This window comes from Palaemon carinicauda, chromosome 24 (genome assembly GCF_036898095.1).
Source record: "Palaemon carinicauda isolate YSFRI2023 chromosome 24, ASM3689809v2, whole genome shotgun sequence".
Classification (NCBI taxonomy): Eukaryota; Metazoa; Arthropoda; class Malacostraca; order Decapoda; family Palaemonidae; genus Palaemon; species Palaemon carinicauda.
This window is the reverse complement of record NC_090748.1, coordinates 70,069,664-70,092,227: the sequence shown is the minus strand read 5'-3', so window position 1 is coordinate 70,092,227 and position 22,564 is coordinate 70,069,664. Positions and strand designations below refer to the sequence as shown.

Sequence of the window (22,564 nt, the reverse complement as noted above, 5' to 3'; positions counted from 1 at the left end):
CACACCGAGTCGGTGCTTTGCATGTTGATACACTATCCCTAGAACAGGGGAACAATATTTCTTTAAATGGAAAGTCCTTGGAAACCTACATAGCACTTTAATCCCGAAAGTCTCCCTAAAAAAGGGTAAGTAGTGGAATTTAATTGTTCTTTGTTTGTCATAAGTGAAAATAGTTTTCTTTTTAAATAGAGTATATAATTTCAATTGAAAAATAATGTGGTTAGAATTTCATAAGATTTCTGATGTTTTCTTTCTTTCAATGATAGTCTTATAAATATTCAACATTTCTATTTCATTAGCATTAGAGATCTTGAAGAGAACTATTGTCTTTTAAACCCAAAATTTCAATGGTTGAGGGATGTAGGATTAAGAGAAGGGCCGATGGCACAGCTGTTAGGTGTAAACTTACTCGTTGTGTTGTGTCATTACCAATTAAAAATATGCTTATGTAACATTTGATAATATAAAATGCCTGATAAAAGACACAGTATTATTAATAAAAAAACAAAGCTGATATTCTCTCTATTTGAAAGTAATGAAAGTTATGAAAATCAATTGTTTAAATATAGGTTTAAATGGTTCCTTGTTTTCTGTATACAGTGTGATATCTTAGATTAAGAATAAGAAAACCCTAGTTTACATCAAATATCTGGTAATCTTATAATTCTCACTTTTAAAAGAAAGCTTTTTAGATACCCTAAAATGATAACATTAGATAGTCTGTTAAACTCGCCTCATTTTTTAGTTGCATAAGAGATCTAAAAGATAATTTTCCTTGTTTTTAAAAAGAACAAGTATCAGGGTGGGGGAGAGGAATGAGAGGGACTCTCCTTTCGACCTGCGGGAATGGATGGTCATCTGTCCCTGAAAACTTTTTTTTTTTCTTTTTTTTTGCCGCAATTAAGCGAACTTCCGAAATTAATGATTGAAATTGGTACCAATTGGTCAACAGTCGATACATGAATATGTCAGTGAATCCTTAAAAAAGGAGAGCAGACTCTTTATAACGTCTTAACAAAGGAGGGAGTGATAATAAATCAATGTTGGGTTAAAACTCGATACTTATGTTTACAATTACATCCCGTTTTACATGAGATCTATTGTCACAATTACATCCCGTTTTACATGAGATTTATTGTCACAATTACATCCCATTTTACATGAGATTTATTGTCACAATTACATCCCGTTTTACATGAGATTTATTGTCACAATTACATCCCATTTTACATGAGATTTATTGTCACAATTACATCCCGTTTTACATGAGATTTATTGTCACAATTACATCCCATTTTACATGAGATTTATTGTCATTAAAAGATTATCAAGTTTCATCTAGGTATTTTCCAATGACTTAAACTACATCTCAGGGAGAGATGAAACTATATCAAGTAAAGGCAATCCTAGGGCTTATATCTATATAAATGTTATAATCCTAGTGTTTTGAAGGTTGTCAGCTCATTGTGATCGTACCTTGCACTAGTCGCCCAGCTTGACATTTCAGTAAAGTGCACATTTTATCTGAATTGAACCTATCAGTTATTTGAATTTTTAGGGAGAAAAGGCATGTCATTCATCACATTCCTTTATATGTATGTTCTATTGTCAAAAACATGAGAAGTCTAGTTAATCTAGTTTAGAGAAATTATGTCGGGCCGAGTTATATTTCGACTGTTTACTGAAGCACGAAGCTAGTTAATTAAAGGGTGGTATCAGAGGAGTAAGAAGAAAGTATTAGAATTTACAGGAATAATGTACAAAGGAAAATGGGATGCAGTAGTGTGAAAAGTAGAATAATAAGATTACAAAAACATTAAAGGTGATAGAAAAATTTTAACTTTTTAAAGAATAAATCAATACTTGTCAATTTAGCTTTGAGGCAGGGAATAAAAAGACTCAGTCATTATAAACAGGAGCCCATAAGTAAAGTATAAAGTCAAAAGGTAGACACCACATATTTCTGGATCTTAGAATAATATTTAACGTGGTGCATTTACCGAACAAGTAATCAGATATGCATTAAAAAACAAAGGATACCAAAAAGACTTGATGAGCTGGTGATGTTGCCATAACAGAGGATCTTGAGGAAAGACAGAGGTAAGCACATAATAAGAATTTGAGGTAAATACTAGTGTCCATTAAGGATTCACCAATGCAGATAGATGTCCTTCACTTAGTTTTACAGTAATGTACTTTAAAGTAAATAGAAAAAGTGAGGATGGAATGCAGAACAAAAGGTTCCTGAGAGTTACAATAATGAAAACCTAGTTTTAGCTGCAGAATCTGATGAAGTTGTAGAAAGGTTTTAAAGTAAAAATGTGCAAATTGTGAAAAGAGGACTGAAAATAAATGCAAGCTTAATAATGATAGGAAAAAAGTACTTGGGATAATAGCCATGTAGATGCCGTACTACTGTATATGTAACAAATTACATCACATGAGATGTGATGCTCATAATTGCAAAATGTAAATGGAGATGGGGATTTTGAGTGTTCTAATATTATCAGAGCAAATAGCCAAGAAGGAAAAGAGACCTTTGTTGTGGTGGATAAGTAGGCTAAATCTCAGGTGGTAAAACATTTCTGTTACCTTGGTAGTAATTGAAAAAACAACAATGATAAAGGACAGTCTGCATGAAATGCAACGAGATTGCAAGTCTACTGGTAAAAAAAAAAAAAAAAAAAAAAAAAAAAAAAAAAAAAAAAAAAAAAAAAAAAAAAAAAAAAAAAAAAAAACATTGACTATAACTACAAAATGTTGATTCATAGTAATCTTGCTGGGAAAATCATAATTACAAGGAAATTATATTACTGAGAAATGTAGTGCTCAAAAGCTTTAAACAGAAACTTGAATTACCAGCCTTTCTTTATATATAAGATAACAATTAAAAGGCGACCATTCAAAAACCAAAGGAAAAGTCTTAGAAAACCCCAAAGGTAAGGGATACATGGAGGTTTGGATCAGATGTTAATTCAGGCAAAAATTAAAAACAGAGAAAAGAAAACTACATCCCAATGGTAAAATATCAATTTTGAGTTTTAACATTGACTTCACTAAAAAAAAAGGAAAACTCAGTTTGATCTTTTCTACCCTGACAGTCTCCGATTAAAAAAAAAAAAAGTTTCTACAAGAAAATCCACATTTGAAGAAAAGTGGCTTAGAATGATCTGCAAAGAAAGAGAAACTGTACTTTAACTTTACTTCAAGGGCTGCTTTTCTGGTCCTATACAGCAGGGGAAACCTTCTCTCTACAGGACCTTCAGTCATTTTATGATATGCATTCTTAGGCATTCAGCATTTCACACCTCATATTGCTCGTTTGTTGTTAAATCCGCACTACCGAAGCACTTGGAGAACAAGAGCCTTCAGTTTCCTCTTGAAAGCCTTAATATCTTCAGTCTTTCATATATCTAGTGGGAGCTTATTGTATAGTCTTGGGACTGCATATCTGATGCTCTACAGCCTACTGTAGACATGTCTTTGTTTAGTATTGGGGCTGCATATTTGAAGGCTCTAGAGCCTACAGTAGACATATCTAGGTTGCAATAATTTGAAAGCATCTGTAACTATACTCGTGTCAACACGATTTTTTGGCTGCACAATGTAGCAATTCTCTTAAATATTTTGGACGTCCGGTTCTTATAACTTGATGGTTTGTTGTACATATATAAAATTCAATTCTTGCTTTAATAGGCAGCCAGTGTAATTCAATGTGTAGGAGTGACCATTTCTTGGGGGTGGGACACCTTTTATGAGTCTTGGTCCTCTGTTTATTATGTTTAGCAGTTTCTTAAGTTGCACTTTTAGTAAATTGTGGTTGATGGAGTTACAGTTGTCAATCCTGGTATTAACAGTTTATCACAAGTTTCTTTACAGAATGTTCATCTGGGTACTTTTTTTCTTTTATTAAAGCAATGTTTCTAAGATGATATCCAGCAGTTTTTTTCTACACTACTTATTTGGGCATTGAAAGACAAGTTACAGTCAAGAGATATGCCTAGATCACGAACTTTACTAGGTATCGGGGCAGAGTTTTTATATATGTTTATTTAAATATCCCATAAGTTTCTTTGGCTGTTTTTATTTCCAAACACCATAAACTCAGTTTTATTTTCATTTAATTTTAGTTGTTTGATTGTCATCCATTTCCTAACACTGGCAAGGATTAAATTTTAGAGTTTCAGTTGTGTCGTCTCTATCATTTATGAAGTAAAATTGTGTATCATCTGCAAATAGTTTGAACTTCACTCCATGCCTATGTAGTTATTTTGACATACCAGTAGTATAGGCCTTGATAGAATAAGATTGGGCCCAGTAGACTACCCTGAAGTACCCCTCTATTTAATATCTATCAAATATCTTCACATTTCTTCTGATTTGATGACCCAAGAATGTTAACAAATGGAACTCACCTGATTAATGTGATGACTGAAACTCCTTCTCTTTGGCGAGATGGGTGATGTCAGGTGGTAGTGATGATGTTGCAACTCATGGCTAGTTTCTAAGATTTGTATCAGCAAGACTTGAACGCAAATAATTCTTTGTTTTAGTAAGCTTTGAAAAGAATTGTTCAAAACAATATGTGGTTCCAAATATCGATTCATATTTCAGAGCATGGTTCCTCAAAGATGGAAAAGTTTCTGCCTTTATATACCGTCCATAGAAGTCTATAAGCAAGAGATTGTTATACCTAGCTTTCAATTCATCATCACTTTGCAGTTGAATTAAGTGAAGTTGTAGGTTAGACGGGATACCTGGTGGGACCACATAAAATGGGGGTAGCAAAGATGTTTAACTCTTGTTTACTTTTAACGTCCCTGAACCCTTCACCAAAAGCCCAATTAATTTTACACATTCATCAGCATACTCGGATGTTGAACAAGGATTTTCTGCGTGCAAGGTAGGGAAGTGTACTGTACTGTGTTATTCTTTCCAAGTTGCATTTCCCACAGTTTCAATTTGACTTCAAATAATTTCACACTTGAAAGCAGTGAACTGAGAATCTGATTTAGCCCTTGAAGACTAATATTTAGTTCTCAGAGATACTTTGTAATGTCAACCATGAATGCGAGATCACACAGTCACTTATCATCACTGAGCTCCATAACAGGTCTTCCCTTAATCTCCATGAATAGCTTTATTTCCTCCCAAAGTGTGTAAAATTCCATGAGCATGTTTCCACGATTTAGCCAACAAACTTCACAATAATAGACAAGGTCACTATACTCACTCTCAAGGTCATTCAGTAGTTCTTTAAACTGTCGGCTGTTTATCCTTTGTTTTTGATAAAATCAATGGAAGATACTGCTACTGACATAACCCTGTTAAGCCACAGTGACTCTGCAAACAAACTCTGCTGATGTATAATGCAGTGACATACAATTAAATTATTAAGGTCAATACCAACACGACCCCGTTCACTTTTAACATACGGTACTAACCCCTTCTTTGAGCCAACCATGGCTGGAGGTCAATCAGTAACTAGGCCACTGAGCTTTTCAAGTATTAGCCCAAATCTGTTCATTTGCCAGTTGTAAAACCATGCATAGGTTCCAAAGAAAGCAACTCCTCTCTTGTCTAAAATTCAACAGTTACACCACGAATGAAAATAGCCAGCTGAGCAGTATTTGTTATGTCTGTTGTTTCATCACAAGCCAATGAGATACTGCAAATAGGAAATCTCTTTCATAGTCTGTTAGTTTTTTTTCTAATGTCTTTAGCCACACCACCAATCTTATCAGAAACAGTTGTGTGTGACAAACTAACACTCTTAAACAATTTAGCCTTTTCTGGTATATGCCATTCTGCAGCAGCAACCATGCACTCCTTTACAAATTCTCCTTCTACAGGAGGTTCCAACTTCTTTGAAATTAGCTCACTTACAACAAAACTAGTCTGAACAACTTTATCTTTATCACAACATCTTCTTGAGAAAGGGGCTTGTTGGGATTCCAAACCCCTCTTAAGAGCATTTATTTCATCTACACGTAATTGCCCTTGTAACTCCAGTACTTTAGCGTGCTTTGAATTACAGTGTTGTCCCACATTGGCTTTTTTCAAAATAGCCAATGCCTCTCTACAGATGAGAGACACTGGTTTCCCCTGTACTTTTTTTTACAATTGCCATTTTTTGTATGATATACCTTTCCAATGTATGCACAAAAAATGTGCAGTTTGCAGTGCTCAACAGTAACTATAGTGTAGTCTAAATTGAATGTGATCTGCAACTCCGCCTGCAATACAAAGTAACCTGACCCGAACGCGTATATTCTGTAGATTAGCCTCTTATTCACACACCCTCTGGCGGGAAACGTACAGGTACACAAAACTTATGTCTATTTGCCGTTGTAGCTGAATATGAATTATTAACCCTCTAAATATAATCATACATAGCTCTTGAATTTTCATATTATATGTTTAATGGGGCTATGCCACAATAACTTGACCATTTTATTTAGACATTCTTCGAATTTTGCTACTTGTATATATTGACTTGCAAGACAGACCAGAAGATTTACCTGTATATGACTCAAGGGCCTGATGGAAAGACCTCAGGGACCGAATCCGGCCCTCAGGCTGTCGGTTCCCCAACACTGATTTAAAGGTTCATATGATGAATAAGAGTTTCCAATTTGCACACAGTAACTACTGTCAGCCAAGTACTGTACTGTAGTCTTTTTGTCTGGTAAGGCTTAAATTTCTTCCAAGAGACTAATTACTGTAGTTGTTCAAGAATTACCTATTCCAACAGTTTTGAAATAGAGGATAGATTAAAAAAAGATCTATAAAAGCTTAATTCCTGATAATCTAGAACATTTTTCAGAACCGGTGTAACTATTGCCATTTTCTCAGATTCTGGAAACTTACACTCATCAATGCTTGTACAGTATTTGCTATTCTTATGATTATGTTGGCAAGGCTAGAAAATGTTCTTTCTCCAGTTACTTCATATACCGTATTGGCATTGGATTGATTGCACAGTTTGTTTTCTTTGCTCTCTTGATAATCCTGGTGACATTGTCTTATGTTACAGTATATTCTTGAATCTTGTTAATTTAAACTGTCTATCACGTAGCAATAATCTGATGTTGAATATTTGTAAATGACCTAATTATATTTTCTATTCTGTTTTAAAAGAATTCTAGAAAATTATTTGCTAGTAAACTATATTGGCACATTACAGTTTTGGATTCTACACATGTACTTTCAGTTTTTAACCAATTCCACTTTATTTCTTTACTCTTTTTAACCTCATTTTTTTTCTCTAAAGTCTCCCCATCAAACCAAAGAGATCAGTCTTTAACAATTATAGTCTTTTCCATCCGTGGACACAAGGTATCATGCTCACTTTACTCACACTATTATAAGTGCTCATAAGACAATCAACACACATAGCGCCCAACAAATGTTGGTTATCATGATCGCAGGGAATATTGATAGCATCATTTATTTTCTTTGTAACTGCTTCAATAAATACACAAGGAGAGAAGTTTGACTTATGTCTAAAGTTTATTTTCTTCACCACTGTGTGTTTCTATAGAGGTAGTCTGACTATAATAAGTTTGTGCACTTTTCTTCTACATTTATGTCAGATACAACGTTATTCATTCTATCACTTAAAACTAGGTCCAATGTATGCCCAGCCAGAGTAGTTGCACAGCCAACATTATTCACTAATTGATATGATTCGGGTAACTCAATAAAGGATTATCCGAACAATTTTTGTTCCTCCTCAGAGGTCTCTGAAGTCTCACTATATTTGTTCTTAGGATCGTTGATGAGACTTATCAATAACTAACAAAATACAGTGAGCTTACTTGATTCGAAGGTGGAAAATTTTAAATTAGTCTACCAGGGAAGAGGCCCACTTAATTCTCAAGCTTGATTTTAACAGTACACTTTCTCTCTGTATATCTTTACATACTATTTATTTCATGATGACTTTCAGAAGAAAATTACAGTATAACAACTGGGTGTAATTGTGAGCAAGTTGCCATTTTTTTGAACTTAGCCTCCTCCTTGTAACAATAAATTCACATTAAGTTTTGAATCAAGATTAATCACTGGAGGAGAAATTTTATAGTTTTCTGTGGGATATATATACTAATATTTGTGAAGGGATCTAATTAAATTTCTTGATGGGGAAAGAATCAGCTGATTTCAGATACTTTCATAGCAGTTTAATTCCAAACTATTGTTTTCTAATAGGCAAGAGACTTTAGCCATACAGATTTATAAAATTATAGTAAAGGTAACACTGTATAATGATTTACCAAGATGTTGTTAGTAATGGAACATTAGTCTAAGGCACCAATTAACTCAGACATTGGCTCAAACTCTGACAATTCTCTCTATTTAAATTACATCCAGTAGACAAAGTTGTAATCCTTTGACAAAGAAAATAAGGAAAGTTACTATTATACTTATAAAAATAAATTTCCTTTGTTTTATCTGTATACTCCTGAAACTTTCTTATATTTTAAGCACCTCATGTAATGCAGAAAAAGATTGTAGAATCTTCATATTTATTTTTTTTTTTATAAAATATACAAATCTTCACATAATACAATACAGATTTTCGTACCACCGAAGGGCACTTATCCTTAATAAAGATGAATAAAAAATTACAGAAAAAATAAATACTTAAGCTACACTACTATCAAGCATTCAAAAACTCACAATTTCATTTGTACACTCTCTGAGCTGTCCTGCATCGATAAATGGAGTTTGAAATAACAAACAGAAATGCATATTCACACAATAATCTCCCATTTTCAGAATTTACATTCACAGATAGACAACTGAAGCTAGCATTTGTCAGAAGCTGCCAGCTCTTGAGCTTCCATACTAGATATTCTGATACTTCATTTTTCTCCACTACTGTACTGCCAACCTCATCTCTAATAATACTTTTAACTAAACCTTATACTTAAGAAAAAGGGTTTTCAACAAAATATAAAGAATAAATTACTAACTTTAAATTTTATTCTCAAGAGCATGGCTTGCTACATGTGTGTTAGTTTACTAATGTGAAATTTGTGTGAAAAAATAATCCACTCAAAGAAACATCTATCTAAATTACTAGGAGTTGCCAAAGATAGTTAAAATTTCTTACCTCAATTAATCGTTGAAACCAATTAACAAGCAAATCTTGTTTGTATGATTGCCACCACTGGTAACTTAGGTAAATAATATGTATTCCATATGCTTACAGCCTACATAAACATAATATCCGATGGGTACAACAGAAGTTATTTTATAACTAATGTCTATATTTGCTTCAAAAGTACAAAACGTTGCAAATACTGCACTTAAAATTCATCATGTCTAACAAGTGCTTCACCAAAATCAGTTGCTTGAGAACCTACGAATACGTCATATTTATTCAAGATTTCCTCTTTTGTAAGTTTTCTATCACCATCACTATCTGCCTCATATATTAGATGCTTGGCTTCTGATTCTGCATGGTTGTAATCAGGAGGTATGATCCAACCTTTGACCTGTAACAAAAAGTTTGGTACAGTACTTCATATTGTTTAAGATCTACAACTTCATATAAAATATTCCCTTCCATACAGCAAGTCACTTCCAAAAGAGAATCCTATCAAACTACAGTATCTGTATCATTGGAATATGTATATGCAATTAGAATATATGATCAATGAAAATCCTTCTTATTTAGTAATCTTACGTATCACCTGAGTAAAAAGAAATCACAATATACGTGCTTACTGTATGATCTTTCCAGATTCTTTGAAGTCTGCAAGTATCTCCTTTAATAAGTAATAAATAATAGTAAGCAACGATACTAAATATGCAAAGTAAAACCACTTCCTTGATAGCGCACGCAAAAGAAGTTACCATTTCTATAGAAACAAAATTCTAAAAGTTTCAATTTTTCTAGCTTTACAAACTTGAGTCTTTTAGAGTACAAAATGTCTTCAGCAGAGCTGAAACAGTAGCTAAATTGTTAACGAGGTAGATGATGGCAGGTGGTGTGTGCTTGGCCCACCCGCCTATCAGACACACCTCACTTCTGGCCTTCATCTTAGGACTTAGAGGGAAGAGGGTTGAGGTGAGAAGTTTAAATTTAAAAGATTCAGATTTGTATGGCTTGGAAAAATACAACATTTTTATACTAAACAAAACTTTTATCTTTTACAATAAGAAGACTCACTTATTGGTATATAAGAAGTCCCCCTTTTACATACAGTAATTGGTTGCATCTTTTTCTGCAATTGAAATGCCAGTTTCCTTCATCCTACTATACAGGAAAATTGGGAAATGATTCCAGCAACCTCCTATTAGCCCATCATAGAGATGAGCATGCTAATAGGGCCTGGCCAGTACTTGGTTGGTATATGGTAATTCATCAATAAAAGGAACCTTCTACTTAAAAGTAAGATGCGATTTGGAATGAAATACCTGACGTAAAGATGGCTAGGGGAAAGGTATTAATTCCACCAACTTACCCCTTGTAACGGGAAGATGGGGGAGAACTACTGCTTACAGATCCAGTCTAATAGGAATGGTGCTCAGAAATGTAGCTTACCAGAATTACTGTCAAACCCAGCAGGTAATGCTATGAAAGCTTCATCCCCATGTAAGGGGAAGGAAAGAAGCATAAGAGCCAGTCATTTTACTCTTCCTTCTCACTTATATGGAATACACTACTATAGAGAAAATACTTCCTGTCCTGTAAAGGAGCTGGGCTGGCTACATAACTACAGAGTTGCCACCATGGCAGCTCTAAGAGGCTAATGGAGTTTTGGTGTTTCTAAACTCCGACAACTGTCTGACTGCAAATTCTTAGGAGTCTAAATGGGAACAAAAAAATGACTTTATGAACTATACATTGAGCTGAGCCACTCAAAGGTTCAAGTGTATGCTCTAAAGTCTAACGAAGTCAGAAACAGATTGTATTGCAACACCTCTTACCTGGTTCTGGCTACTTTAAGGAAGAGTTGCTGGCACTGGTATCAAATTTCAGGTCGTTCAGAATCCTCAACTGCAGAAGTACCTCTAGAAAGATATCCATCTTCCCTACAAGTCAAAAGATAGTTTTCTAGAAGTACTGACACTGATATATTAGGAATCATTCTGCATGTGGCCATCTGGGGGCAACCTGTGGCCTAATATTGATCAGGTTGCAAAATAGGCTAAAAGGAATGAAAGATGTCCAGGAGATCCCATGATTGCTGGAGGAGTCCTTGAACACTCCCCAAGAATCTGGCGTGCAATGAACAAGACGGTACTTGGCAATTCCAGAAGGTCAAGAAGCCTCACCGATATGCAGTGATGAAAGGACCACTCCAACTTGCAACTTGCTCTTTGCAACTGAGCCTGTCTGCTAGTACATTCCTCTTGTCAGAAATGTAACTGTCTGACAGTTCCATGGCATTGGTATCCTGCCAAAATGTGCATTTGCTTTGTCAACTTACAAAGAGGGTACGGGAAATGAGACCACGCTCTCTTGCTTGTTGATACAGGCTACTAGTATTGTTGTAACAGAACTAAGAGTGCCTACTAAAACATTCTTAACGTTGCTTGCAGTTAGAATTCTACTTGCATTTCCAGGGCATTTAAGTGTAGAACTTCACTAACCACACAATTCAAGCAACTTTTGACGTGCCTGAGGAAAGTTACATATCCAGAGTTGGATACTCTGGTGGGCCTCCCCGCATGAGGTCCAGAGATGGATACTCCTGTGGAACTCCCCTCATGAGGTCCAGAGGTGGATACTTTGGCAGGACTCCCCTGTTGAAGTTCAGAGATAGAGACTATTGGGTTGGCCAGGGCACCAACCATCCGTTGAGATACTACCGCCAGACAGTACTACATTGGATCCTTCTCTCTGTGTAGAATTCACTTTCCCTTTGTCTACACATAAACCGAATAGTCTGACATATTCTTTACAGATTCTCCTCTGTACTCATACACCTGACAACACTGAGATTTCCTCACAATTCTTCTTCACCCAAGAAGTTAACTACTGCACTGTAATTGTTCAGTGGCCATTTTCCTCTTGGTAAGGGTAGAAGCGACTCTTTAGCTATGGTAAGCAACTCCTCTAGGAGGACACTCAAAAATCAAACCATTGTTCTCTAGTCTTGGGTAGTGCCATAGCCTCTGTACCATGGTCTTCCACTGTCTTGGGTTAGGGTTCTCTTGCTTGAGGGTACACTTGGGCACGTTGTTCTATCTTATTTCTCTTCCTCTTGTTTTATTAAGTTTTTATAGTTTATATAGGAAATACTTATTTTGATGTTGATATTCTTAAAATATTTTATTTTTCCTTGTTTCCTATCCTCACTGGGCCATTTTCCCTGTTGCAGCGCCTGAGCTTATAGCATCCTATTTTTCCAACTAGGGTTGTAGCTTAGCAAGTAATAGTAAGAATAATAATAATTATAATAATAACAATAATAATAACGCAGTTCAGGGTTGGACACTGGTGGGACTCCCCTGATGAGGTTCAGAGGTGGAGACTGGTGGGACTCCCTGATGAGGTTCAGTGGAGACTGGTGGGAATCCTCTGATGAGGTTCAGAGGTGGATACTCTTGGCAAGTCTCCTGAAAAGGTTCAGAGGTGGAGACTAGTGGGACTCCCCTGATAAGGTTCATAGGTGGAGACTTTGGTGGGACTCCCCTGATGAGGTTCAGTGGAGACTAGTGGGACTCCCCTGATGAGGTTCAGAGTGGATACTCTGGTGGGACTCTCCTTATTAGGTTCAAAGATAGAGACTGGTTGGACTCCCTTGATGGGGTTCAGAGGTGGAGACTGGTGGGATTCCCCAGGAGAGGCCCAAAGGTGAATACTCTGGTGGGACTCCCCTGATGAGGTTCAAAGATGGAGACTAGTCGGACTCCACTGATGAGGTTCAGATGTGAAGACTAGTAAGACTCCCCTGATGTGGTTTAGAGGTGGCGCTTACTGGGACTCGCCTGATGAGGTTCAGAGGTGGAGACTAGTAGGACTCCCCTGATGGGGTCCAGAGGTGGAAAATGGTGGGACTCCCCATATGAGGTTCAGTGATGGAGACTGGTGGGACTCCCTTGAAGAGGATCAGAGGTGAAGACTGGTGGGAGGACTCCCCTGATAAGGTTCAGAGGTAGATACTATGGTGGGACTCCCCTGATGGGGTTCAAAGGTGGAGACTAGTGGGACTCCCCTGATGGGGTTCGGAGGTGGAGACTAGTGGGACTCCCCTGATGAGGTTCGGAGGTGGAGACTAGTGGGACTCCCCTGATGAGGTTCGGAGGTGGAGACTAGTGGGACTCCCCTGATGAGGTTTGGAGGTGGAGACTAGTGGGACTCCCCTTATGAGGTTCAGAGGTGGAGACTAGTGGGACTCCCCTGATGGGGTTTGGAGGTGGAGACTAGTGGGACTCCCCTGATGAGGTTCAGAGGTGGAGACTAGTGGGACTCCCCTGATGAGGTTCAGAGGTGGAGACTAGTGGGACTCCCCTGATGAGGTTCAGAGGTGGAGACTAGTGGGACTCCCCTGATGAGGTTCAGAGGTGGAGACTAGTGGGACTCCCCTGATGGGGTTCGGAGGTGGAGACTAGTGGGACTCCCCTGATGAGGTTTGGAGGTGGAGACTAGTGGGACTCCCCTGATGGGGTTCGGAGGTGGAGACTAGTGGGACTCCCCTGATGAGGTTTGGAGGTGGAGACTAGTGGGACTCCCCTGATGAGGTTCGGAGGTGGAGACTAGTGGGACTCCCCTGATGGGGTTTGGAGGTGGAGACTAGTGGGACTCCCCTGATGAGGTTCAGAGATGGAGACTAGTGGGACTCCCCTGATGGGGTTCGGAGGTGGAGACTAGTGGGACTCCCCTGATGAGGTTCAGAGATGGAGACTAGTGGGACTCCCCTGATGAGGTTCAGAGGTGGAGACTAGTGGGACTCCCCTGATGAGGTTCAGAGGTGGAGACTAGTGGGACTCCCCTGATGAGGTTCAGAGGTGGAGACTAGTGGGACTCCCCTGATGGGGTTCGGAGATGGAGACTAGTGGGACTCCCCTGATGAGGTTCAGAGATGGAGACTAGTGGGACTCCCCTGATGGGGTTCGGAGATGGAGACTAGTGGGACTCCCCTGATGAGGTTCAGAGATGGAGACTAGTGGGACTCCCCTGATGGGGTTCGGAGGTGGAGACTAGTGGGACTCCCCTGATGAGGTTCAGAGGTGGAGACTAGTGGGACTCCCCTGATGGGGTTCGGAGGTGGAGACTAGTGGGACTCCCCTGATGAGGTTCAGAGGTGGAGACTAGTGGGACTCCCCTGATGGGGTTCGGAGGTGGAGACTAGTGGGACTCCCCTGATGAGGTTCAGAGGTGGAGACTAGTGGGACTCCCCTGATGGGGTTCGGAGGTGGAGACTAGTGGGACTCCCCTGATGAGGTTCAGAGGTGGAGACTAGTGGGACTCCCCTGATGGGGTTCGGAGGTGGAGACTAGTGTGACTCCCCTGATGAGGTTCAGAGATGGAGACTAGTGGGACTCCCCTGATGGGGTTCGGAGGTGGAGACTAGTGGGACTCCCCTGATGAGGTTCAGAGGTGGAGACTAGTGGGACTCCCCTGATGGGGTTCGGAGGTGGAGACTAGTGGGACTCCCCTGATGAGGTTCAGAGGTGGAGACTAGTGGGACTCCCCTGATGGGGTTCGGAGGTGGAGACTAGTGGGACTCCCCTGATGAGGTTCAGAGGTGGAGACTAGTGGGACTCCCCTGATGGGGTTCGGAGGTGGAGACTAGTGGGACTCCCCTGATGAGGTTCAGAGGTGGAGACTAGTGGGACTCCCCTGATGGGGTTCGGAGGTGGAGACTAGTGGGACTCCCCTGATGAGGTTCAGAGGTGGAGACTAGTGGGACTCCCCTGATGGGGTTCGGAGGTGGAGACTAGTGTGACTCCCCTGATGAGGTTCAGAGGTGGAGACTAGTGGGACTCCCCTGATGGGGTTCGGAGGTGGAGACTAGTGTGACTCCCCTGATGAGGTTCAGAGGTGGAGACTAGTGGGACTCCCCTGATGGGGTTCGGAGGTGGAGACTAGTGGGACTCCCCTGATGAGGTTCAGAGGTGGAGACTAGTGGGACTCCCCTGATGAGGTTCAGAGGTGGAGACTAGTGGGACTCCCCTGATGAGGTTCAGAGGTGGAGACTAGTGGGACTCCCCTGATGAGGTTCAGAGGTGGAGACTAGTGGCACTCCCCTGATGAGGTTCAGAGGTGGAGACTAGTGGGACTCCCCTGATGAGGTTCAGAGGTGGAGACTAGTGGCACTCCCCTGATGAGGTTCAGAGGTGGAGACTAGTGGGACTCCCCTGATGAGGTTCAGAGGTGGAGACTAGTGAGACTCCCCTGACGAGGTTCAGAGGTGGAGACTAGTGGGACTCCCCTGACGAGGTTCAGAGGTGGAGACTAGTGAGACTCCCCTGACGAGGTTCAGAGGTGGAGACTAGTGGCACTCCCCTGACGAGGTTCAGAGGTGGAGACTAGTGAGACTCCCCTGACGAGGTTCAGAGGTGGAGACTAGTGGCACTCCCCTGACGAGGTTCAGAGGTGGAGACTAGTGAGACTCCCCTGACGAGGTTCAGAGGTGGAGACTAGTGGCACTCCCCTGACGAGGTTCAGAGGTGGAGACTAGTGAGACTCCCCTGACGAGGTTCAGAGGTGGAGACTAGTGGCACTCCCCTGACGAGGTTCAGAGGTGGAGACTAGTGAGACTCCCCTGACGAGGTTCAGAGGTGGAGACTAGTGGCACTCCCCTGACGAGGTTCAGAGGTGGAGACTAGTATGACTCCCCTGACGAGGTTCAGAGGTGGAGACTAGTGGGACTCCCCTGACGAGGTTCAGAGGTAGAGACTAGTGAGACTCCCCTGACGAGGTTCAGAGGTGGAGACTAGTGGGACTCCCCTGACGAGGTTCAGAGGTGGAGACTAGTATGACTCTCCTGACGAGGTTAAAAGGTGGAGACTAGTGGGACTCCCCTGATGAGGTTCAGAGGTGGAGACTAGTATGACTCCCCTGATGAGGTTCAGAGATGGAGACTAGTAGGACTCCCCTGATGAGGTTCAGAAATGGAGACTAGTGGGACTCCCCTGATGAGGTTCAGAGATGGAGACTAGTGGGACTCCCCTGATGAGGTTCAGAGTTGGAGACTAGTGGGACTCCCCTGGTGAGGTTCAGAGATGGAGACTAGTGGGACTCCCCTGATGAGGTTCAGAGTTGGAGACTAGTGGGACTCCCCTGGTGAGGTTCAGAGGGGGCAACTAGTGGGACTCCCCTGAAGAAGTTCAGAGGTGGAGACTATTGGGACGCCCCTGATGAGGTTCAGAGATGGAGACTATTGAGACTCCCCTAATGAGGGTCAGACCTGAAGACTAGTGGGACTCCCCTGATGAAGTTCAGAGGTGGAGACTAGTGGGACTCCCCTGATGAGGTTCAGAGGTGGAGACTAGTATGACTCCCCTGACAAGGTTAAAAGGTGGAGACTAGTGGCACTCCCCTGATGAGGTTCAGAGATGGAGACTAGTGGGACTCCCCTGATGAGGTTCAGAGATGGAGAGTAGTGGGACTCCCCTGATGAGGTTCAGAAATGGAGACTAGTGGGACTCCCCTGATGAGGTTCAGAGATGGAGACTAGCGGGACTCCCCTGATGAGGTTTGGAGGTGGAGACTAGTGGGACTCCCCTGAAGAAGTTCAGAGGTGGAGACTATTGGGACGCCCCTGATGAGGTTCAGAGATGGAGACTATTGAGACTCCCCTAATGAGGGTCAGAGCTGAAGACTAGTGGGACTCCCCTGATGAGGTTCAGAGTTGGAGACTAGTGGCACTCCCCTGATGAGGTTCAGAGATGGAGACTAGTGGGACTCCCCTGATGAGGTTCAAAGATGGAGACTAGTGGGACTCCCCTGATGAGGTTCAGAGTTGGAGACTAGTGGCACTCCCCTGATGAGGTTCAGAGATGGAAACTAGTGGCACTCCCCTGATGAGGTTCAGAGATGGAGACTAGTGGGACTCCCCTGATGAGGTTCAGAGATGGACACTATTGAGACTCCCCTAATGAGCGTCAGAGCTGAAGACTAGTGGGACTCCCCTGATGAGGTTCAGAGGTGGAGACTATTGGGACTCCCCTGATGAGGTCCTGAGATGGAGACTATTGAGACTCCCCTAAAGAGGGTCAGAGCTGAAGACTAGTGGGACTCCCCTGATGAGGTTCAGAGGTGGAGGCTAGTGGGATTCCCCTGATAAGGTTCAGAGATGGAGACTAGTGGCACTCCCCTGATGAGGTTCAGAGATGGAGACTTGTGGGACTCCCCTGATGAGGTTCAGAGATGGAGACTTGTGGGACTCCCCTGATGAGGTTCAGATTTGGAGACTAGTGGGACTCCCCTGGTGAGGTTGAGAGGTGGAGACTATTGGGACTCCGCTGATGAGGTTCAGAGTTGGAGACTATTGAGACTCCCCTGATGAGGTTCAGAGATGGAGACTATTGGGACTCCCCTGATGAGGTTCAGTGTTGGAGACTAGTGGGACTCCCCTAGTGAGGTTGAGAAGTGGAGACTATTGGGACTCCCCTGATGAGGTTCAGAGATGGAGACTATTGAGACTCCCCTAATGAGGGTCAGAGCTGAAGACTAGTGGGACTCCCCTGGTGAGGTTGAGAGGTGGAGACTATTTGGACTCCCCTGATGAGGTTCAGAGATGGAGACTAGTGGCACTCCCCTGATGAGGTTCAGAGATGGAGACTAGTGGGACTTCCTTGGTGAGGTTGAGAGGTGGAGACTATTGGGACTCTGCTGATGAGGTTCAGAGATGGAGACTATTGAAACTCCCCTAATGAGGGTCAGAGCTGAAGACTAGTGGGACTCCCCTGATGAAGTTCAGAGGTGAAGACTAGTGGGACTCCCCTGATGAGGTTCAGAGATGGAGACTAGTGGGACTCCCCTGATGAGGTTCAGAGATGGACACTAGTGGGACTCCCCAGGTGAGGTTGAGAGGTGGAGACTAGTAGGACTCCCTTGATGAGGTTCAGCAGGGGCGACTAGTGGGACTCCCCTGATGAAGTTCAGAGGTGGAGACTATTGAGACTCCCCTAATGAGGGTCAGAGCTGAAGACTAGTGGGACTCCCCTGATGAGGTTCAGAGGTGGAGGCTAGTGGGACTCCCCTGATGAGGTTCAGAGGTGAAGACTTTGGTGGGACTCCCCTGATGAGGTTGAGAAGTGGATACTTTGGTGGGAATCCCCTGATGGGGTTCAGAGGTAGAGACTGGTGAGACTCCCCTGATGAGGTTCAGTGGTGGAGACTAGTGGGACTCCACTGATGGGGTTCAGAGGTGGAGACTGGTGAGACTTCCCTGATGAGGTTCAGTGGTGGAGATTGGTGAGACTCCCCTGATGAGGTTCAGAGGTGAAGACTAGTGGGAGGACTCCCCTGCTAAGGTTCAGAGGTAGATACTTTGGTTGGAATCCCCTGATGGGGTTCAGAGGTGGAAACTGGTGAGACTCCCCTGATGAGGTTCAATGGTGGAGACTAGTGGGAATCCACTGATGGGGTTCAGAGGTGTAGACTGGTGAGACTCCCCTGATGAGGTTCAGTGGTGGAGACTAGTGGGACTCCACTGATGGGGTTCAGAGGTGTAGACTGGTGAGACTCCCCTGATGAGGTTCAGTGGTGGAGACTAGTGGGACTCCACTGATGGGGTTCAGAGGTGTAGACTGGTGAGACTCCCCTGATTAGGTTCAGTGGTGGAGACTAGTGGGACTCCACTGATGGGGTTCAGAGGTGTAGACTGGTGAGACTCCCCTGAAGAGGTTCAGAGGTGGAGACTAGTGGGACTCCACTGATGATGTTTAGAGTTGGATAATCTTGTGGGACTCTCATGATGGGGTTCAAACATGGAGACTGGTGGGACTCCCCTGATGAGGTTCAGAGGTGAAGACTGGTGGGAGAACTCCCCTGATAAGGTTCAGAGGTAGATACTTTGGTGGGACTCCCCTGATGGGGTTCAAAGGTGGAGACTGGTGAGATTCCCCTGATGAGGTTCAGTGGTGGAGACTAGTGGGACTCCACTGATGATGTTTAGAATTAGATTCTCTTGTGGGACTCCCCTGATGGGGTTCAGAGGTGGAGATTGGTGGAACTTCCCTGATGGGGTTCAGAGGTGAAGACTGGTGGGAGGACTCCTCTGATGAAGTTCAGAGGTTGAGACTGGTGGGACTATTGTGATGAGGTTCAGAGATGGAGACTGTTGGGACTCCCCTGATGAGGTTCAGAGGTGGAGACTAATGGGATTCCCCTGGTGAGGTTGAGAGGTGGAGACTATTGGGACTCCCCTAATGAGGTTCAGAGATGGAGACTATTGAGACTCCCCTAATGAGGGTCAGAGCTGAAGACTACTGGGACTCCCCTGATGAGGTTCAGAGATGGAGACTATTGAGACTCCCCTAATGAGGGTCAGAGCTGAAGACTAGTGGGACTCCCCTGGTGAGGTTGAGAGGTGGAGACTATTGGGACTCCCCTGATGAGGTTCAGAGTTGGAGACCATTGAGACTCCCCTGATGAGGTTCAGAGATGGAGACAATTGGGACTCCCCTCATGAGGTTCAGAGTTGGAGACTAGTGGGACTCCCCTGGTGAGGCTGAGAGGTGGAGACTATTGGGACTCCCCTGATGAGGTTCAGAGATGGAGACTATTGAGACTCCCCTGATGAGGTTCAGAGATGGAGACTAGTGGCACTCCCCTGATGAGGTTCAGAGATGGAGACTAGTGGGACTCCCCTGATGAGGTTCAGAGATGGACACTAGTGGGACTCTCCTGATGAGGTTCAGTGGTGGAGACTAGTGGGACTCCCCTGATAAGGTTAAGAGGTCAAGACTTCGGTGGGAGAACTCCCCTGATAAGGTTCAGAGGTAGATACTTTGGTTGGACTCCCCTGATGGGGTTCAGAGGTGGAGACTGGTGAGACTCCCCTGATGGGGTTCAGAGGTGGAGACTGGTGAGATTCCCCTGATGAGGTTCAGTGATGGAGACTAGTGGGACTCCACTGATGATGTTTAGAGTTGGATACTCTTGTGGGACTCCCCTGATGAGGTTCATAGGTGAAGACTGGTGGGAGGACTCCTGTGATGAGGTTCAGAGGTGGAAACTGGTGGGACTCCTGTGATGAGGTTCAGAGGTGAAGACTGGAGGGACTCCCCTGATGAGGTTCATAGGTGAAGACTGGTGGGAGGACTCCTGTGATGAGGTTCAGAGGTGGAAACTGGTGGGACTCCTGTGATGAGGTTTAGAGGTGAAGACTGGAGGGATTCCCTTGACGAGGTTCAGAGGTGAAGTTTGGGGGGACTCCCCTGATGAGGCTTAGAGATGAAGACTGGGGGGAGTCCCCTGGTGAGGTTCAGGGATGGAGACTAGTGGGACTCCCCTGCTGGGGTTCAGAGGTGGAGACTGGTGGGACTCCCCTGATGAGGTTTAGAGATGAAGACTGGGGGGAGTCCCCTGATGAGGTTCAGATGTGGAGACTAGTCAGACTCCCCTGATGAAGTCCTGAGGTGGTGACTAGTGGGACTTCCCTGATGAAGTTCAGAGGCGGAGACTGGTGAGAGGATTCCATTGATGAGGTTCAGAGGAGGATACTTTGGTGGGACTCCCCTGATGAGGATCAGGGGTGAAGACTAGTGGCACTCCCCTGATGAAGTTGAGAGGTGGAGACTGATGGGACACCCCTGATGAGGTTCACAGGTGAAGACTGCGGGAGGACGCCCCTGATCAGTTTCAGAGATGGAGACTGATGGGAGTCTCTTGATGAGGTTCAGATGTGGATACTTTGGTGGGTTTCCCCCGATGAGGTTCAGAGGTGGAGACTAGTGGGACTTCCCTGATGAGACTTAGAGGGGGATACTCTGGTGGGAATCCCTTGATGAGGTTCAGAGGTGGATACTTTGGAGGGATTCCCCTGATGAGGTTCAGAGGTGAAGACTGGTGAGACTCCCCTGATGAGGTCCAGAGGTGGAGACTAGTGGGATTCCCCTCATGAATTCCAGTGGTGGATACTCAGGTTGCGGAACTAGTTCAGGATTGTCATTGGTGTCGGCTTCGCCTTCAGCTGGGCCTATGTTGAATCCTACAAAGTCTTGTTCGGAGACAGCACCAGGCCACAGCTTCTTTTATAAAGAGTTCCAGGTGAGCTTCGAAACCTCCTGCTAAGCTTGAGAGAGGGAGATGGTTCTATTCCAGATAATTTTTAACAGTTAGACCAAAACAGAGATTTACCCAGTCTTTCGTATTAGCCCTCCACATTACCGGAAGTTTCTCCTTTAGCACTTTGTGGGACTTGAAGGCTCGAGGACTCTCTGAATGATACATCAGTAAGAGCTTAACCTTACAATCCCCAATGGCATTGAAAGAGCGCAAGGGTAAGCCTGTCCTTCACAAGCTTATGCCCGAGCAGCTTCTTCTCTTCCGCCATGATATACTGTAGGTCTGACAAGGCATTTTTTTTTTCAAAAGAGCCCAGTTTTGTCACAGTTGAAGACTTGTTTGGGAATGTAGCCTACCTGGAGAGTCAACTCATTGAATTTCTTAACAAAGGCTTCAGCCGCTTTTGTGTCCGAGCTCGCAGCTTCCCCATACCGCACCACAGAATAACAAGCTAGGTCCTAACACTGATCTTGTTTATAACTGATTTCTTAGTGCTGTACACATGTTGAGGTTTGTGGCTGAGAGGCATAGGATATGTAAGGACTCTTCCTAAGGGATAGACACCTATTCAACGGCATCTCCCGAAGGATGTAATGGCACTTCCAAAGGGATACAGTGTTGATTTATTTGAGTTAACCTTTTTATTATTAAGTGTAGTTTTTAATTAAATACAGAGAATCCAATATATTTACCTCCTTTTTACACCCAGACTTGTAAAGGTACTAAAAATATGAATGCTAGAAATTACAACAATATGGTACTGTACTGTAAACCCGTGATGACTAGTGGCCGAGCTTAATAGCAATCCAAAATGCAATAGGTACTGGATTGATCTTGTCATGCATCCAACCAGGTGAGCTAGTACACCACCAATCAAAATAAAATTTAAGAGCATCTACAATATAAAACATTATATCCCAAATTAAAAAGATATTGTTTAAGAGCGCTTTTTTAATTGAGAGGATCCAGCTACCAAACTCGGTCTTCTGCCCCAAAATCTAGATGTCATACAGAACGACTCGGTATGCACTAATGCACAAAGGTCAAGCTGTAGAAGGAGTAAAGTGCTTCAAGAATTCCATATGGGAGGAACTTGACTGTGTAAGGTACAGTGAACATTCAGAACCATTACTGAAGGAACACTATGTACAGACGCTCCCCTACTTACGAACGAGTTACGTTCCGAACGATCGTTCGTAAGTTCAAACTGTTCGTAAGTTGCTTCAGTGCTATATTTTGTATTATAATTTATGTTTAAGGCATATACAGTACTGTATAAGTATATTGAAGGTTTATATAAGTATGTTTAAGTATGTTTAAGGCTTGTATAAGTAACCTGTATTGGTTTGTACTGAAAAAAAC

The 22,564-nt window shown here is 42.9% G+C and overlaps 1 protein-coding gene across 1 annotated transcript in view; it reads right to left on the bottom strand.

Moving 5' to 3' along the window:
* Positions 1–8,511: 8,511 nt before the first annotated feature.
* scf (Calumenin scf) overlaps positions 8,512–22,564 on the bottom strand; it is a 71,408-nt gene continuing 57,355 nt past the window's right edge. The window contains exon 7 of the mRNA XM_068348175.1: positions 8,512–9,503. Within this exon, the coding sequence (XP_068204276.1) occupies positions 9,315–9,503 (189 nt within the window). The 3' untranslated portion in view covers positions 8,512–9,314. The remainder of the gene's footprint in view (positions 9,504–22,564) is intronic.